This window comes from Rhinoderma darwinii, chromosome 3 (genome assembly GCF_050947455.1).
Source record: "Rhinoderma darwinii isolate aRhiDar2 chromosome 3, aRhiDar2.hap1, whole genome shotgun sequence".
NCBI classification, from domain to species: Eukaryota; Metazoa; Chordata; class Amphibia; order Anura; family Rhinodermatidae; genus Rhinoderma; species Rhinoderma darwinii.
This window is the reverse complement of record NC_134689.1, coordinates 260,266,999-260,284,638: the sequence shown is the minus strand read 5'-3', so window position 1 is coordinate 260,284,638 and position 17,640 is coordinate 260,266,999. Positions and strand designations below refer to the sequence as shown.

The 17,640-nt window shown below is 43.3% G+C and overlaps 1 protein-coding gene across 3 annotated transcripts in view; it reads left to right on the top strand.

Moving 5' to 3' along the window:
• Positions 1 to 11,428, top strand: part of HYKK (hydroxylysine kinase) — a 47,891-nt gene extending 36,463 nt beyond the window's left edge. For all 3 annotated transcript variants that reach the window (XM_075855170.1, XM_075855168.1, XM_075855169.1), the window contains exons 4-5: positions 3,289 to 3,472; positions 10,740 to 11,428. In XM_075855170.1, coding sequence (XP_075711285.1) covers positions 3,289 to 3,472; positions 10,740 to 11,209 — 654 coding nt within the window. In that variant the 3' untranslated portion in view covers positions 11,210 to 11,428. The remainder of the gene's footprint in view (positions 1 to 3,288; positions 3,473 to 10,739) is intronic.
• The last annotated feature ends 6,212 nt before the right edge of the window (positions 11,429 to 17,640 follow it).

Here is a 17,640-nt window from a genome sequence, read left to right as displayed (position 1 = left end):
TGTCTACAAGGAGGAGGTGGGGGATTATGGCACGATCTACAGGGAGGAGGTGGTGGTTTATGGCACTGTCTACAGGGAGGCTGTATGGCACAATCTACAGGGGGCACTATCTACAAGGGGGGCTGTGTGTAGTAGCCCGGGGAGGTGGGCATTATACTGTGTGGGGGCCACTAAGCGAACATTATACTATGTAGGGGTACTACAGGAGGCAATATACTGTGTGTGGCACTTAGGGGGCATAATACTGTGTGGGCACAATTAGAGACCAAAACACTGTGTCCTTGAAGGGATTCTAATATATTATATTATTAAATATTATTATTATTATACGGTATGAGGGGCACTAAAGAGACATTATACTGTGTGGGGGCACTATATAGGGCATTATACTGTGGGGGGCATTATCCTTTTTTATGGGGCATTTTTTTTATGATGGGATGGGGCGACGAAAGATAATTTCGCACGGGGCGCCATCTATCCTAAGGCTGGCCCTAGGTGGGAGGGATTGTAAGGAGGCACGTGATGGCACTATAGTGGCTTTTTCCTACAAGCCCCATAATGCCTTGCTGTGCCTTCTCCTGATTGGTTCCTGCAGTTCCTAAAATTATCATAGATAATTTATATAATGTTACGCTCATATATTTATATATATATATATATATATATATATATATATATATATATATATATATATATATATATATATATAAAAAAACAGTGGCCAGCAGTGCTGCTGATTTCTTATTGTTCGCCCATTCTAAATCATAGCAATGAAGCCAGACCTGCTCCAAAACTCCCTTCATTCACTTGGGGAATGAAGCTCTCATTTCGATGAACGCACTGTGTATCTCTGCTTTATATCAGCTGTAGGAGACAGCAATGCCTAACTTACACCGCCCCCCCCCCCCCCGCTCTATTATTGTTAACCTATGCAGTTATTTTCTCTGACCCTATTGCCAATAAATTCTGTCTGTATCTTCCTGTCGGGAGAGCATCCCAGCATGTTTGCCTGACAATTCTAAGCTTCTTTTAGATTAGGGGACAGGCAAAGCCGAGTAGAAGAGACCAGCCAACAACAATGTGTATTATTGCGCTGAGATCAGTGGCGTAACTACCACTAGAGCAGCCAAAGTGGCTGCTACGGGGCCCGCGGCATGAGGGGGTCCGTGCTGCCCACCGCCACGGACCCACATGCCCGGTGGCGCCGCTAGCAGCCGCTATGGCTGCTACAGCGCTAGTGACGCCACATTCAATAGTGTCTTTAGGACGCAGATACTATTGAACACTTTGACAGAGCAGGGAGGTATTTCCCTGCTCTGCCATTGGCTACAAGCCGTTCGGCCTGTAGACTATCAGGCGCAGGGACGGGATCCCTGCGCAGGCTGGCGTGATAAAATCTGTTTGTCGCGGGAACGGGACCTAGGGGAGTATAATGTTTTGGTTTTTAATTTGTTTGGGGGTCCTATCTACAGGCGGGGGCTGTATGGCGCTATCTACACGGTGGGAACTGTATGCACTATCTACAGGGTGGGAGCGTATGGCTGTATCTACAGGGTAGGTCTGTATGGCAGTATCTACAGGGTGGGTCTATATGGCAGTATCTACAGGGGGGCTGTATGGGGCTATGTACAGTGGTGGGGCTGTATGGCGCTATCTACAGTGGGGGGGGCTGTATGGCGCTATCTACAGTGGGGGGCTGTATGGCGCTATCTACAGAGGGGAGGTGAGCGACACTATCTACAAGGGGTGCTGCATGGCAGGGTCTACAAGGGGGGCACTATCTACAAAGGGGATGTTAAACTGTCTACAGGGGGAGCTGTATAGCACTGTCTACAGGGGGGCTGTATGGCAGAACCTACAAGTGGCACTATCTACAGGGGGGCTGTGTGTGGCACCCAGGGGAGGGGAGGCCAAGTCAAAAGTTTGCTATTGGGCCCAGTCTTTCCTAGTTATGCCCCTGGCTGAGATTGCTGAAATAGACCCAGCTGACCAGTGAGCTTTACTGCAAATGCGTGTCCTGCGACAGTCTCACTGTAAGGCTACATTCAGACGAGCATGTCAGATTTGCATACTAAAACCGCAGCATTTATCCTACATTTCCTGTCCGTACGCCATTAGTGTGCGTTGCATATTGGCATCAGTGTGCTTTGCATATGGCAAAAACGCACCAATATAGGATATGCAGTGAGTTACACGCAACGTACGCTCGCTGCGTGAAAACTCCCTCATGTCTGAATAGCCCCATTGAAATGAATGGGTCCGTGTGCTGTCAGTTATTTCAAAGCACAACACACGGACGAGGAACACGCTTGTCTGAATGAGCCCTAAGGATGTGCAGAGATCCATTGGTAAGGAACATCAGGGGGCGCCAGTCACAGCTTGTAAGTGCAATATCTGGTGATAGCAAAAAAATTTTTAAGAAACTTCCATTTGGGAAAATTATTAACTTTATGAAAGGTATTATTTAATCAGCACTTCCATTCATGGCACAACACCTTTAAATACCATTCTGACTTCATGCCAGTAGTTACACATCTGTTGTATAAGTAAAACCTCACGTATGTTTAATACATACAATGCTTCCATATAACCAACTAATTCTAAAGTCTAATATTCTATATCATAACAATAACATCTTAGTTATTTTATAACATAAATCCAAGCAAGACCCCAGAAACGTTGCAGCATGCGCAGGTCCGTGGGCATGAAAAAAGCTGGAAGTATAAGCTCCCGGGTACAGACACGAATGCCTTTCTGATGTTTGTAAGCATAAAATAACCTGAAAACAATGGAAATTTGTTTATACTTGGAAAAAGAAAAATCCATAAATAGTTTTAAACGAAATGCATGTGTTCTCTATCTTCAAACGGTTTGTTTATTAGGCACCAGACGTGAGAAATGCAATTTCATACACGCTAAGTATATTAAATCATGGAGCCACATGTCTTCTATTGAGCGTTTTTACAATATGCCTAATATTTATCTCGTCATTTAGTTTTTTTTATTGGTATTTTTAATATTCGGATAAATGGTGTCGTATTGACTAATGATAGTTACCAGGGGGATTTCGTACATTGGTATAATGGTAATCAGAGTTCTAGTTTTTTTTCACCAGTATTGTGAACATATCCCCATTGTAGTGGTATAACAATATTTTAAGAGACTAATCCCGAGAGGCAATGAATATTTATGCCAATACTTTTTTAAGATTCAATGGTATGTTTGCTGGTGGTCCAAATAATCCAATCAGAATCATTGATGCTACCTACGTACATTTTTACATTTCAGAAATTCAAGCATTCATATAAGAAAAGCTTTGAACGTGGTGAGTTGATCTGGAACTTGTCAAACACCCCATTGCTGAGAAAGTACACATATGCTATTAAAGAAGAGAATTTACGTCAGAAAATAGAAGGAGTCATCACTCAGTTTGAGACAGTCGTGAAACATAATCTAAAAAATTTTCGACAATGTAAGTAAGATCAGATTATTGTAAAACCACTTTTTCATAGATATCTTATAAATTCACGTGCCACACTTGTCAAGTCTTCTGATACTGCCCAAGTTCCATAAATGTTTTTGCTGATAGTGCCGTATCTTGATTAAACTGTAAGCACATGCCATAATGTTACACCACAGATTTAACCGTAGCGATTCTGCCCCGAAACATATGTGAGGTTTTAATTATATAACGTGTGAAACTACTGGCAGCATGTAAAACATACAAGCCAATACACATTAGACAAAAATTGTCTGAACCCGACAGTTTTGCCGAGACCGGCCAGCGATCTACTGTATATGGGTTCTTCCACATGTGTAGGGAGGCATAGCTATCAGAATTGGATTGTATTTACAAAGCTAGTCAACTTCTTTTAGGTAGATTTGTTTTATATGGGAAGTGTAAAATGGTGGTCAAAATAAATTAAGGCTGCTTAAAAAACTACGGCAGTTCCCACAATAAAACCGAGTAAAAATTTGTAAAAAAAAACAAAACACATTTCTACTAATTACTGTAAGAAAAATGCTCAATGATGCTCTTCTAGAGTTTGTTATATTGTTCAGTACTAGTAGTCATTGACCAGAATACTCATGACAAAACTCCTAAAAATAAAGTTTCAATATTGGTCCCATTTTTGGCACCTCACCTAGACCCTGCATGTGATTCTTACTAAAGAGTGCATCCAGAATGCTCAAGAATCAACGGCAGAAACCGAAAACTGACATTTGAGCATCATAAATAAACTTTTCTTCAATGACAAATATTTTTTTAAAGGCTAAGCAGCGAGACAGAAAATTGTCTGATCTCACCTGATCGTCTTCCAGGTTCATCTGGTGCTGCAGAATGAGGTGTATGTGACTGCTTATATTATATAAATACCTGCTAGCTACACATGAACCGGATCCTGATTAACCTTATCCAACCCATGATATACTCAACTAAATGAAAGGGTTTTTATGTCAATAAAGTTTAAACATTTTATAATAAAATGCTAGGATGCCTTCTAATATATAGCAAATCTTCCTCACCATTTATAATGCTTTGCACAGCTTGGAGTTTGCAACAATGTCTTGGTAATCCCCTGTGTGTGTTTTTATATCACTAAAGCCCCATGCACACGAATGTAAAAACGCCCGTAATTGCGGGCCGTAATTACAGCACGTTTTTACGGGCCCATGGACTTCTATTGGCCACGGGTACCTCCCCGTATGCTTACGGGAAGGTGCCCGTGCCTTTGAAAAATATAGAACATGTCCTATTTCAGGCCATAATTACGGCACGGGCAGATCCATAGAAGTCTATGAGGCTCCCGTAATTACGGGTGACTACGTGTGTGCACACATGGGAGAATTGCTAGGTGACATCAGTAAATAGTCACTGTCCATGGTGCTGAAAGAGTTAAACGATCGGCAGTAACTCTTTCAGCACCCTGGACAGAAACTACTGATCAAAATATGGATCAACCTGTAAAAAAAAACGTTCATACTTACCCAGAACTCACTGCTTCTTCCTCCAGTCCAGCCTCCCGGGATGACGTTTCAGCCCATGTGACCGCTGCAGGCAATCACAGGCCAATCACAGGCTGCAGTGGTCACATGGACTGCCGCGTCATCCAGGGAGGTCGGGCTGGATGTCAAGAGAGGGACGCGTCACCAAGGCAACGGCCGGGTAAGTATGAATTTCTTTTACTTTTTCTGCGGAAAGGGCTGCCCCTTCTCTCTATCCTGCACTGATAGAGAGAAGGGCTGCCGATTACTGCAGTGTAATTTTGCAGCGAAAACGTGCCCGTAAATACGGGTGGAATACTGGTGACACCGGACCCGTATTTACGGGCACGGGTCCGTAAATACTGGTGCAATACGGGTCGAATACGTGTGACCAAGGACCCGTATTTACGCCAGTATTTACGAGAGGACAAAAATACGTTCGTGTGCATGAGGCCTAAGGATTCCCTTTACTGGATATATTTAGGCTAGGTCTACACGGCGACTGACCAGAACGCAGGTCGCACAGCTAAGGATCCACTGAATAAAGTTATTATGTTATTTATACCACACAGTAAACGGCGTAAATCTAAGATGCAAAAAAGAGTGGCGAAATTTATGTTTTTTTTTACCATTACCCCGCAAAAAAGTCAATAAAAGTTAATCAATAAATTCTATGTACCCCAAAATGGTGCTATTAAAAAAATACAAAATGTCCCGCAAAAAACAAGACATTATACAGCTAGGTCGACGCAAAAATAAAAAAGCTATCGCTCTTGGAATGCGACAATGGAAGAACGCAAAAAAATAGCTTGGTCATTAAGGTTTAAAATAGGCTGGTCATTAAGGGGTTAAAGCCCACTCCATTGAATGTATACACTTCAAGTTTAGCTGGCCGCCTGAGCATTTTATTTTTCAAACTGTAAATCTAAAAAAAACTTCTGTAGAAAAATAAAAAAAGAGACCTTAATTGGTCGGAAAAAAAGCCACGAAAATCACATTAATAGCCCAACAATTAAAAAAGTTTTAGCTTTTCAACTGAGGGTATGTTCACATGCTTAACCAAAAACGTCTGAAGATACGGAGCCGTTTTGAAGGGGAAACAGCTCCTGATTTTCAGGCATTTTTTTAGCAACTCGCGTTTTTTGCAGCGTTTTTAATGCCCGTTAAATGACATGCTGTGGTTGAGGAAACTGCACCGCAGGTCAATTTATGTGCACTTTTTTCAGTAGCTTTTTTCCGCTGTGTGGGGACGAGATTTGTTGAAATCTCACCCTCTCTGCTGCTACTGTAATACGCTGAGGATTTTCCGCAATTAATCAGTTGCGGAAGATCCGCAGTGTTTACTTTGTGTGTTTCGTACCCTATAGGTTATGTTCACATGTGACAGATTTGTTGCACATATTTCTGAGACTGAAAATCTGTTCCATGAAGTAAATCTGTCACCTAGTTCATGCTGCACTCTCAGGGTATGTTCACACACGCAGTGTTTCCAGACGTTTTTCGGCCCGTAAACGTCCTAAAAAACAGCTGAAAAATTAGAAGCAGAACGCCTACAAACATCTGCCTATTGATTTCAATGGGAACTACGGCGTTCTTTTCAGATGGGGCGTTTTTTTTACGCCTCGTTTGACTCTATTGAAAAACAGCTCCAAAAACGGCCGTAAAAAATGCCATGAAAAACGTGAGTTGCTCAAAAAACTTCTGAAAATCAGGAGCTGTTTTCTCCTGAAAACAGCTCCGTATTTTCAGACGTTTTTGGTTAAGCGTATGAACATACCCTAAGAGAGCAGCATGAAATAGTGACAGGCCCGCAGAGACTATGTTCACACGCAGTGTCAAAAACGTCTCAAAATACGGAGCTGTTTTCTCTTGATTTTCAGAAGTTTTTTGTGCCAGTCGCGATTTTCGCTGCGTTTTTTTTACAGCCGTTTTTGGAGCTTTTTTTAAAAGTCTATGGAAAACGGCTCCAAAAACGTCCCAAGAAGTGTCCTGCACTTCTTTTTCGTGGCCGTTTTTTTACGGCCCGAAAAACGGCCGAAAATAGGTAGTGTGAACATACCCTAAGGTTTCAGCAAACTTTTTTTTATAGTTGCAGCGTGCAATTTTCTGTGCATGCTGTGAGCCTTGAGTCTGGCTCGTGGACAGCTTTCTCCCTTTAGTGTATATTCCCACCGAGTGTTTTGGAGCCAGAAAAATCTGCGCCAAAATTCCTACAGCGCCAAAAAGTTCTGTGTGAACTGGGCCCTAGGCCCCTTGCACACACGGCATATTTTGTTGCACATTTTCTGCTTGCTGCAGAAACAGCCCCATTCAGATAAATGGAAATTATTTTCAGTTGCAGAAATTTCAGCATTTCTGGCCTTACTAGAGAAAAAGCTGTCAATCAGTAGCCAAAGGGGGTGCGGGAGCCTGTAGTTCATGAATACACCATACCCCAGGCTCACATTGTGCACACTGCAACTATTAAAATATATGTTTACTGAACTCATAACAGTCCTTACACATTACTACTGTATTAGAATGACTACTCATTATGTTTAGGATATTTTCCAGCCTTTTTATTTTAGTAATAGGCCTCATACACATGACCGTAGCCAGGTGCAAATTGTGGGCCTTGCACATGGCCGCCTCCATTATTTTCTATGAGCCTGGACGGCAGAACAAGGCCGTAATAAGAAATGTCCGCTCTTACTGCGGTCCAGGCTCCTGGGCCATGCACGGACCGTGGAAACCATGGTCGTGTGCATGGGCCCATAAAAATGAATGGGGCTGCAATTCTCCCGTGGATTTTTGGGTGAATTGCGGCCGCAAAAGCACGTTCGTGTGCATGGGGCCATAGTCAACCACCAGGAAATTACTATTGTGTAAAACTAGTCCTGAAAGGATGTGACCTGTCATAAGTAATTCTGAGCTGTACCTGGTTTTGGTTAAAACAAAAACCACCCTATATTAACCAGGACATAAGAATAAGATCTCAGACAACTGCTCGACAAGTATATATAGTGTGTTTTGTTGTCTCCTTTGGGGGAATTGCGGCCACAAAAGCACGTTCGTATGCATGGGGCCTAAGTAATAGGATTTTCATTGTCATGCAGACTGGATGCAACCAATAGGAGGCAGTATCATCACATTACATTTCCTAAAACCATGCTCTGGAATATTGAAGATGCAGAAACAGAAATAAAAGTAATCGAAATTAGGTAAAAGTCTATGAGCAGTGAAAAGAAGCATAAGACCGTTCCAGTTAACTTCATGTTTAAGTGATTTAGCAACAATATAAACAGCCTGAAAATAAACAGAATGTACAAAACATCCACAAGGGAGAAAAGAAAACCTGGACCGCATATTCACTTGCTATACTTGATCTATTGCGGCTCAGCAAAATTGAAAAATGTATGAACATGAAGTTCTTAGTTTACATTTTGATCAAACTGTATTAGCCCACTTGCCACTTCATAGTGACCTCTTTCAAGTGAGTCCCTACTCTACTAAGTATAGTATTCCATGGCAACCAATGCCGCTGCAACACACCACCTGCAGAGGGAGCAACCCAGGAGACCAACAGCACCCATGATGCCAGTCTAAGCCACCTTGGCTCTGGACTACGCCCCCCACCCACAGATACAGCAGCACAGCAACAAAAATCACCACACAACACCACAAAAAAGTGATCAGATGGAAAAAGCTCACCTTTCCTCGTTGTCTCAGGGGCCAACTGAGAACAATTAGGTAGAAACCCACTTTATGCAGAGCAAAATGTTTACAAAGAACCTCATGTTCGTACATTTTATTTTGCAGAGCCGCAATAGATCAAGTATAAGGAGTGGATATGCGGTCCAGGTTTTCTTTTCTCCCTTGTGGATGTGTACATAGTCTGTCTTTTTTTCTGGTACCAGCACTCAACCCCCATTTGGCCCAGGTGTTTTTAATAGCTAGAAACTGCATAAACAGGGTTCCTACCTACCTGTTCTCAGTTGGACCCTGATACTAAACAAAGGCCTTATTCACACGGAGGTGTCCGTTTTGCGCGCGCAAAGTCTGTGTGTCATCAGCATATGATGCGTGGTTGCGTGATTTTGGCGCAACCGGCATCATTATGACACTCTGGTTTTATGTTTACAAACAGAAAAGCACGTGGTGCTTTTCTGTTTTCATTCATTTATTTTACTGCTGTTGCGCGAATCACGCGCGTCCCACGGAAGTGCTTCCGTGTGCCGTGCACGGTTTTCACGCACCCATTGACTTCAATGGGTGCGTGCTGCTCGAAACACGGACAAATATAGGAAATGTCATGAGTTTCACGCAGCGCACATACGCTGCGTGAAATTCACTAACAGTCTGAATGGCCCCATTTATTAACATCGGTCCGTGTGACGCGCATGAAAATCACACGTGTAGCACAGACGTATAAAACGTTCGTGTGAATAAGGCCTAAAGGTGAGTGTGTGCACGGCCCGAAAATGCGGCCTGCGGCAGTCGGCAGTGCTCGCAATCACGGCTGTGATTACGGGCAAGGCTGTGTGGATGAGGCCTTAGACCACTGTTTAGTTGTGCAGACCAACTGTTTTGTAAGCTGAATCATTTATTAGAAAAGAACAGGTTACGTGTTTACAATTGTATAGTGACTTTTTTCTGAATATATACATTGTTTCATTATGAGTTTTAGGGGGGATTCACATGAGCGTGATTTGGCAGCGTGTAGACCGCGTGGTTTTCGCGCGGCACGCAATGCCCTATAGAAGTCTATGGGGCAGTACACACAGTCCGTGTATTTTGCGCAGCGTTTGTTCGCTGCGCAAAATACGCGACAGGTTCAATAACTCTGCGTATTTCACGCATCACACACCCATTGAAGTCAATGGGTGCGTGAAAACCAGGCAGGTCGCACGGAAGCTCTTCCGTGCGAACTGCGTGTTTGCGCAACAGCTGTCAAAAGGATGAATGCAAACAGAAAAGCGCCACGTGCTTTTCTGTTTCCGAACATCCAAACGGAGTGTCTTTGCGATTAGCGAACCCCGACAACCGAAGCTAACTTCACCGGCAAAAAAATTTCCGGTCCGCGACGTCGGAAGACATTCACTGTGCATGGTGCTGAAAGAGTTAAACTGTTTCAGCACCATGGACAGTGACTTGCGATCCCAAAATACATGAACCTGTAAAAAAAAACGAAGTTCTAACTTACCGATTACTCCTGTCTCCTTCCTGCAGTCCGACCTCCCGGGATGACACTTCAGTTCAAGTGACAGCTCCAGCCAATCACAGGCCAAGCACAGGCTGCAGCCAATCACAGGCTGCAGCGGTCACTTGGACTGCCGCGTCATCCAGGGAGGTGGGGCCCGATGTCAAGAGAGGCGCGTCACCAAGGACGCGTCACCAAGGACGTGTCACCAAGGCAACGGCCGGGAAGTTCTCGGTAAGTAGGAACTTTATCTTTTTTTTTTACAGGTTTTTCGCTGTTGTGTTCGGCATTCACTGTCGAGGGTGCTGAAAGAGTTAGCTCTTTCAGCACCTTGGACAGTGACGGGCGTCGACAAGCCTCATCTCTATGATGGCGGCTGCGCGAAAATCACGCAGCCGCGCATCAGACACGCATGACACACGCAGCTGTCAAATGTTTTTTGCGCTCGCAAAACGCTGCGTTGTTTGCGCGCGCAAAAACGCAACGCTCGTGTGAATCTGCCCTTAAGATGAAAATAATAAAATGCCTGTTTTTAATTAAAACGAGACATACAGTTTCTTCTCCCTCTATTTAGGCTTAAATCATGGAGACTTGAATGACCACAATTTACTATTGGAAAAGATCAACATATCCAAAGGAAATAGCACGGACCAGTACAGAGTCTCAGGAATTCTGGATTTTAGTGACATGAGCTATGGTTATTATGTGTTTGAAGTCGCTATCACAATAATGTACATGATGATTGAAAGTACTGACCCTCTTCCTGTAGGTGGATATGTACTAGCAGGATATGAAAGCGTGATTCCACTGAAGAAGGAAGAAAAGGAGGCCCTGTTCACTCTAGTGTGCTGTAGGTTTGCCCAGTCTTTGGTAATGGCAAGATACAGTGTCCTACTTTGCCCAGAAAATGAGGAATATCTTATGATAACGGCAAAAACTGGATGGAAGCATCTGATGGTTATGCTGGATATGGGAAAAGAAGTCATAGAGAAGATCTGGGAGGACACTGCAAGATCATACCTTGATAAAAGACAAGACCACTAATATGTGCAACTGCAGTTATCACAGTGTGAATGGAGGCAAAAAAAATTAATTCTATGAAGAATGATATGGTAAATGTCACACTATGTTTTAGTCCGTTTAACGTCTACGTCCGTAAAGCTCCGACGCACACGTTAAACGTGTCCATAGGGCTCCATTGTCCCGACAGAGGCCAAAAGAGTGTCCTTTTGGCCTCCTTAAAGAGGCTCTGTCACCACATTATAAGTGCCCTATCTCCTATATAAGGAGATGGGCGCTATAATGTAGGTGACAGCAGTGCTTTTTATTTAGAAAAACGATCTATTTTAAACCACTTTGAGCGATATTTAGCTTTATGCTAATGAGTTTCTTAATGCCCAAGTGGGCGTGTTTTACTTTAGACCAAGTGGGCGTTGTACAGAGGAGTGTATGACGCTGACCAATCAGTGACCAATCAGCGTCATACACTTTTCCCCATTCATTTACACAGCACATAGCGATATAGTTATATCGTTATGTGCAGCTACATACACACACTATAACATTACTGTAGTGTCCTGATAATGAATATACATTACCTCCAGCCTGGACGTGATGTGTATTCAGAATCCTTACATGTCTGTAGCGTCTCTGTGAGATTCCAGCAAGGCAAGCGTAATCTCGCGAGATTCCGATGTAACCTGTCATTTCAAACGAGATTACGTTTGCCTTGCTGGAATCTCACAGAAAAGATTCAGAAGTGTCAGGATTCTGAATAAACATCACGTCCGGGCTGGCAGTGATGTATATTCATTATCAGGACACTGCAGTAAGTTAGTGTTTGTGTATGTGGCTGCACATAGTGATATAACTATATCGCTAGTGCAGTGTAAATGAATGGAGAGAAGTGCATGACGCCGATTGCTCACTGATTGGTCAGCATCATACACTCCTCTGTACATCGCCCACTTGGTCTAAAGTAAAACACGCCCGCTTTGGCATTAAGAAACTCATTAGCATAAAGCTAAAAATTGCTCATAAAGTGGTTTAAAATAGATCGTTTTTCTAAATAAAAAGCATTACTGTCACCTACATTACAGCGCCCATCTCTTTAAGACTAGTATAAGTCAATATACTGTTTTTTTGTGTTTTTTTAGGATGGAATAGTGTAAAGTGGTCCCTCAAGTTACAATATTTTCAACATACAATTGTATTTCCTGGGCCATTGTAACTTGAAACCACATTCATTATACAATGCCACAAAATGTCTTGATCTCGAGCGAGTGTGATTGGCTGGAAGATCCAGCCAATCAGCATGGGCATTTTACTGGTAAAACACCTGTTGTAATTCCCTGATTGGCTGTCTAGTAGCGCCTCTCTACAGCACAGTACTACATGTTCTGTACTGCGCTTTATGTGCGCCAGAATGAGTTGCTCCTTTGGACACTGGGTGAGGGCAGCTCCATGTTATATTTCTGGTACACTGTGTACTGTACAGGCTCCTAAAGAAGCTCCTGTCCTTATCGTAGAAAGTGATTTACAGCCTCCAGCAGCTACAGTATTTCTGACTTTTATATGTGAGAATTTGCTTGATCTGTATTAGTCATCTGCTTAATCTTTTTTTCTTATCTGTGGTTGACATTTTGAGGGCTTTGGAACCAATTAATAGTTTTCCATAGAGTTATGGTCTCAAGTTACAATATTTTATATTCAGGGACCACTGTAATAGACTGTTTTTCCATCCTGCCACATCACAAAAAAAAATGTATACTGTGCTTTTTTTATTTATTTTGCTTTTTTTTTTTAATATATGGGGACCTACGGCTGATGGATGTCACTGTATGAATCTGTCAAAGTACTCCATTAAATGTATGCGTCGGAAATCTCCAGTAACGCTGGAGCTTCTCGACGCAGCAGGGGCTGCCGTGCTCACCCGCACGGCGACCCTATCCTCTGCAACCACAGTAAGGCTATGTTCACACGGAGTATTTTGGGGGAGGAATATCTGCCTCAAAATTCCGTTTGGAACTTTGAGGCAGATATTCCTCTCCCTGCACGCCGATTTTCGCGGCGATTATCGCGCCGTTTTTCGCCTGCGGCCATTGAGCGCCGTGGGCATAAAACAGCGAGAAGTACGCTTTCTCCTGCCTCCCATTGAAGTCAATGGGAGGTCAGAGGCGGAAGCGCCCGAAGATAGGGCATGTCGCTTCTTTTCAGTTTTACTGCTCGCGGGAAAAAGACGCCGACGCCTCCCATTGAAATCAATGGGAGGCGTTCTCGGGCCGTTTCTGCCGAATTTTGCGACGCGGTTTCCGCGTCAAAAAACTCGGCAAAATACCCCGTGTGAACATAGCCTAAGGCTGGGTTCACACAACCTATTTTCAGGCGTAATGGAGGCATTTTACGCGTCGGCAAACATCTGCCCATTCATTTCAATGGGTTTGCTGATGTACTGTGCCGACGACCTGTCATTTTACGCGTCGCTGTCAAAAGACGGCGCGTAAAATAACAGCCTTCTTGGGACGTAATTGGAGCCGTTTTTCATTGACTCCAAAGGAGAACAGCTCCAAATTACGTCCGTAAAAGACGCCTCGCAAAACGCCAGTACATGCAATTACGTCTGAAATTACGGAGCTGTTTTCTCCTGAAAACAGCTCCGTAATTTCAGATGTAATTGCAGTTATCGTGTGCACATACCCTAACTTTAAAGCCGGCTGCTATCTCTGCTCAAGGAAGCTGCAGTATATATATAGGACGCAGCTTCCTCGGGCAGATATAGCAGCCAAGATCTCCGGCTGCCTAAAAGTTCTTGCGGTTGTGGGGAATATTGGGCCTGGGACTCCGGCATTGCAAGTCTCCTGATGTCATTGTCCATATATGTCAGGAGCTTCCCCTGGGCCGGAGTCCCGGCCTGAGCGCTTTCGACGATGTCCGTCAAGATTTTATCTGGGTACAGTGCTTCAGGTAGCCTGGGGAAGTTCGGGCGACGTGTCCCACTGAATGTCTATACAGTGGGATATGTTGCAGCTTTCCGTCATAGGTATACATTGGGAGTCCCCGACGTAAACCTCCAATGGAAAGAAAAGCACGCAGTGTGAGTGTATGTGCACACAACCTCTTTTCAGACGTAATGGAGGCGTTTTACGCCTCGAATTACGCCTGAAAAGACGGCTCAGAATACGTCTGCAAACATCTGCCCATTGCTTGCAATGGGTCTTACAATGTTCTGTGCAGACGAGCTGTCATTTTACGCGTCGCTGTCAAAAGACGGCGCATAAAATTACGACCACGTCAAAGAAGTGCAGGACACTTCTTGGGGTGTAATTGGAGCCGTTTTTCATCGACTCCAATGAAAACCAGCTCAAATTACGTCCGTAAAAGACGCCACAAAAAACACGTGCACTTGTAAAAACATCTACCACACATAAGAAAACAGGATCCTGTGGGGATAGGTACCAATGTGAAAGGTTATCTATATAGGCTGAGTTCACATAAGGCTGGGTTCACACGACCTATTTTCAGGCGTAAACGAGGCGTTTTACGCCTCGAATTACGCCTGAAAACACGGCTCAAATGCCCATTCATTTCAATGGGTTTGCCGACGTACTGTGCCGACGACCTGTAATTTTATGCGTCGCTGTCAAAAGACGGCGCGTAAAATAACAGCCTCGTCAAAGAAGTGCAGGAGACTTCTTGGGACGTAATTTGAGCCGTTTTTCATTGACTTCAATGAAGAACAGCTCCAAATTACGGCAGTAATGGACGCCCCGCAAAACGCCAGTACATGCAATTACGTCTGAAATTCAGGAGCTGTTTTCTCCTGAAAACAGCTCCGTAATTTCAGCCGTAATTGTTGTTATCGTGTGCACATACCCTTACGTTTGAGCTCTCCATTTGGCGTATACACCAGGGCACACTTAGTTCAGGGTTTCCTTGTGTCTGGAAACTTCCATTTGTGCAGTTAAAGAGGCTCTGTCACCAGATTTTGCAACCCCTATCTGCTATTGCAGCAGATAGGCGCTGCAATGTAGATTACAGTAACGTTTTTATTTTAAAAAAACGAGCATTTTTGGCCAAGTTATGACCATTTTTGTATTTATGCAAATGAGGCTTGCAAAAGTCCAAGTGGGCGTGTTTAAAGTAAAAGTCCAAGTGGGCGTGTATTATGTGCGTACATCGGGGCATTTTTACTACTTTTACTAGCTGGGCGTTCTGACGAGAAGTATCATCCACTTCTCTTCAGAACGCCCAGCTTCTGGCAGTGCAGACACACAGCGTGTTCTCGAGAGATCACGCTGTGACGTCACTCACTTCCTGCCCCAGGTCCTGCATCGTGTCGGCCACATCGGCACCAGAGGCTACAGTTGATTCTGCAGCAGCATCAGCGTTTGCAGGTAAGTAGCTACATCGACTTACCTGCAAACGCCGATGCTGCTGCAGAATCAACTGTAGCCTCTGGTGCCGATGTGTCCTCGCTCGTCCGACACGATGCAGGACCTGTGAGTGACAACACAGCGTGATCTCTCGAGAACACGCTGTGTGTCTGCACTGCCAGAAGCTGGGCGTTATGAAGAGAAGTGGATGATACTTCCCGTCAGAACGCCCAGCTAGTAAAAGTAGTAAAAACGCCCCGATGTACGCACATAATACACGCCCAGTTGGACTTTTACTTTAAACACGCCCACTTGGACTTTTGCAAGCCTCATTTGCATAAATACAAAAATGGTCATAACTTGGCCAAAAATGCTCGTTTTTTTAAAAATAAAAACGTTACTGTAATCTACATTGCAGCGCCTATCTGATGCAATAGCAGATAGGGGTTGCAAAATCTGGTGACAGAGCCTCTTTAAGGAAAAAAATCGAGTTGGGGCTGTATTTCTTTCTGCCACCAGTATGTGGAGCTCACTGCATATAAACGTATTGAGTTAAGTGAGAGCTGTAAAAATCTCCCCTCAGTGAGTTCCTCCTACTAGAAGTTTGCGGGAGTACAGAATTTGAAATACACAGTGACAAGAAACGTTAATTTTTTTTTCAGTGGCTTAAATGATAAGTTTTCACTCTGCAGCAAGTCATCAGTAAAGATCAGAATTGCTAGATCTGTACACTGTAAAAAGAGGACCTATCACAAACCGTTTTAAAGGATATGTACACCTTTAAAAACACACCTTTTTTATTTTTTTCTAAAAAGTCTGTATTAGTTAATAAAAATTATTTTTTCTTTTTGAGTTAGGGTATGTTCACACGCATTGGTTTCAGACGTAATTCGGGCCGTTTACGCCTCGAAATCTGCGTGAAAAAATGGCACCATTACGCCTCCAAACGTCTGCCCATTGTTTGCAATGGCATTTACGATGTTCTGTTACCACGAGGCGTAATTTTACGTGTCGTTTTCAAAATACGGCGCGTAAAAAGATGCCGCGTCAAAAGAAGTGCAGGTCATTTCTTGGGCCGTTTTTGGAGCCGTTTTTCATTGACTCCATTGAAAAACAGCTTAAAAAACGGCTGTAAAATACGATGCAAAAAACACGAGTTGCTTCAAAAACGGCTGAAAATCAGGAGCTGTTTAGCGTTTTTGAGTTTGTGTGTGAACATACCCTTACAGCTGCTTTGTATCCTGTATACAGAGCAGCTGTATTGTTGGCTGAGACCTGACTCCGTCAGGTCAGCGGGACTGACGGGTTCAGTGTCAGTGGGTCCTGCGTGTCTGACACCCAGGGTCCACCTATTAGCGATCACATCTAAGTTCTTTACTTAGGTGTGATCGTTAACAGCTCGATCCTGCATGTCACACATGTGTCAGTGCCACTGACCTGACTAATATATGTTCAGTGCTAGATACAGCTGCATACAGGATACAAAGCAGCTGTATCTCAAAGTAAAAATAACTTTTAAAAAAACAAAGCTATTTAGAATGTTGCACCAAACACACAAAAACCCCACAAAAAAAATGTTTTTAAAGGTGTACATATCCTTTAATAATGAAACTGTTAGCTATTAAAAAAATAAACTCTTTGAATATGTCATTTAAAAAAAAAAAAAAATTACCAGCGTAAACTGACTTTATTCGGCGTGCACATTTTAGGTAAATGAGGAGACTCCACTTCGAAGTTGTTGGCAGTCACCTTCACAGGAAGTTTCCAGCATTCCCAACGTCATGACCTCATATTCCCACAGTCCCCGTTGGCATATATTAAAAATAACATCTCGCTGTTTAGGAATAAAAGTGCGTTTATAAAAAAAAAAAATTGGCAGTAACTAAAATAGAGGAGCGGGTAGCAGCAGCAGCTTTTAGTAGAAAACTAGAGCAGAAAGCTTAAATTGTTCAGAGCATGCAGCACCAGCTGAAATACAACGATCAGTTACACCTAAATATAGAGTAGATAATATTCTAAATAAATTAAGCCGCATTTGTATAATGCTGCTATGTTGGAAAATGGCATCACAGTGTTTATTTGTATAGCTCTTCCATATGACAG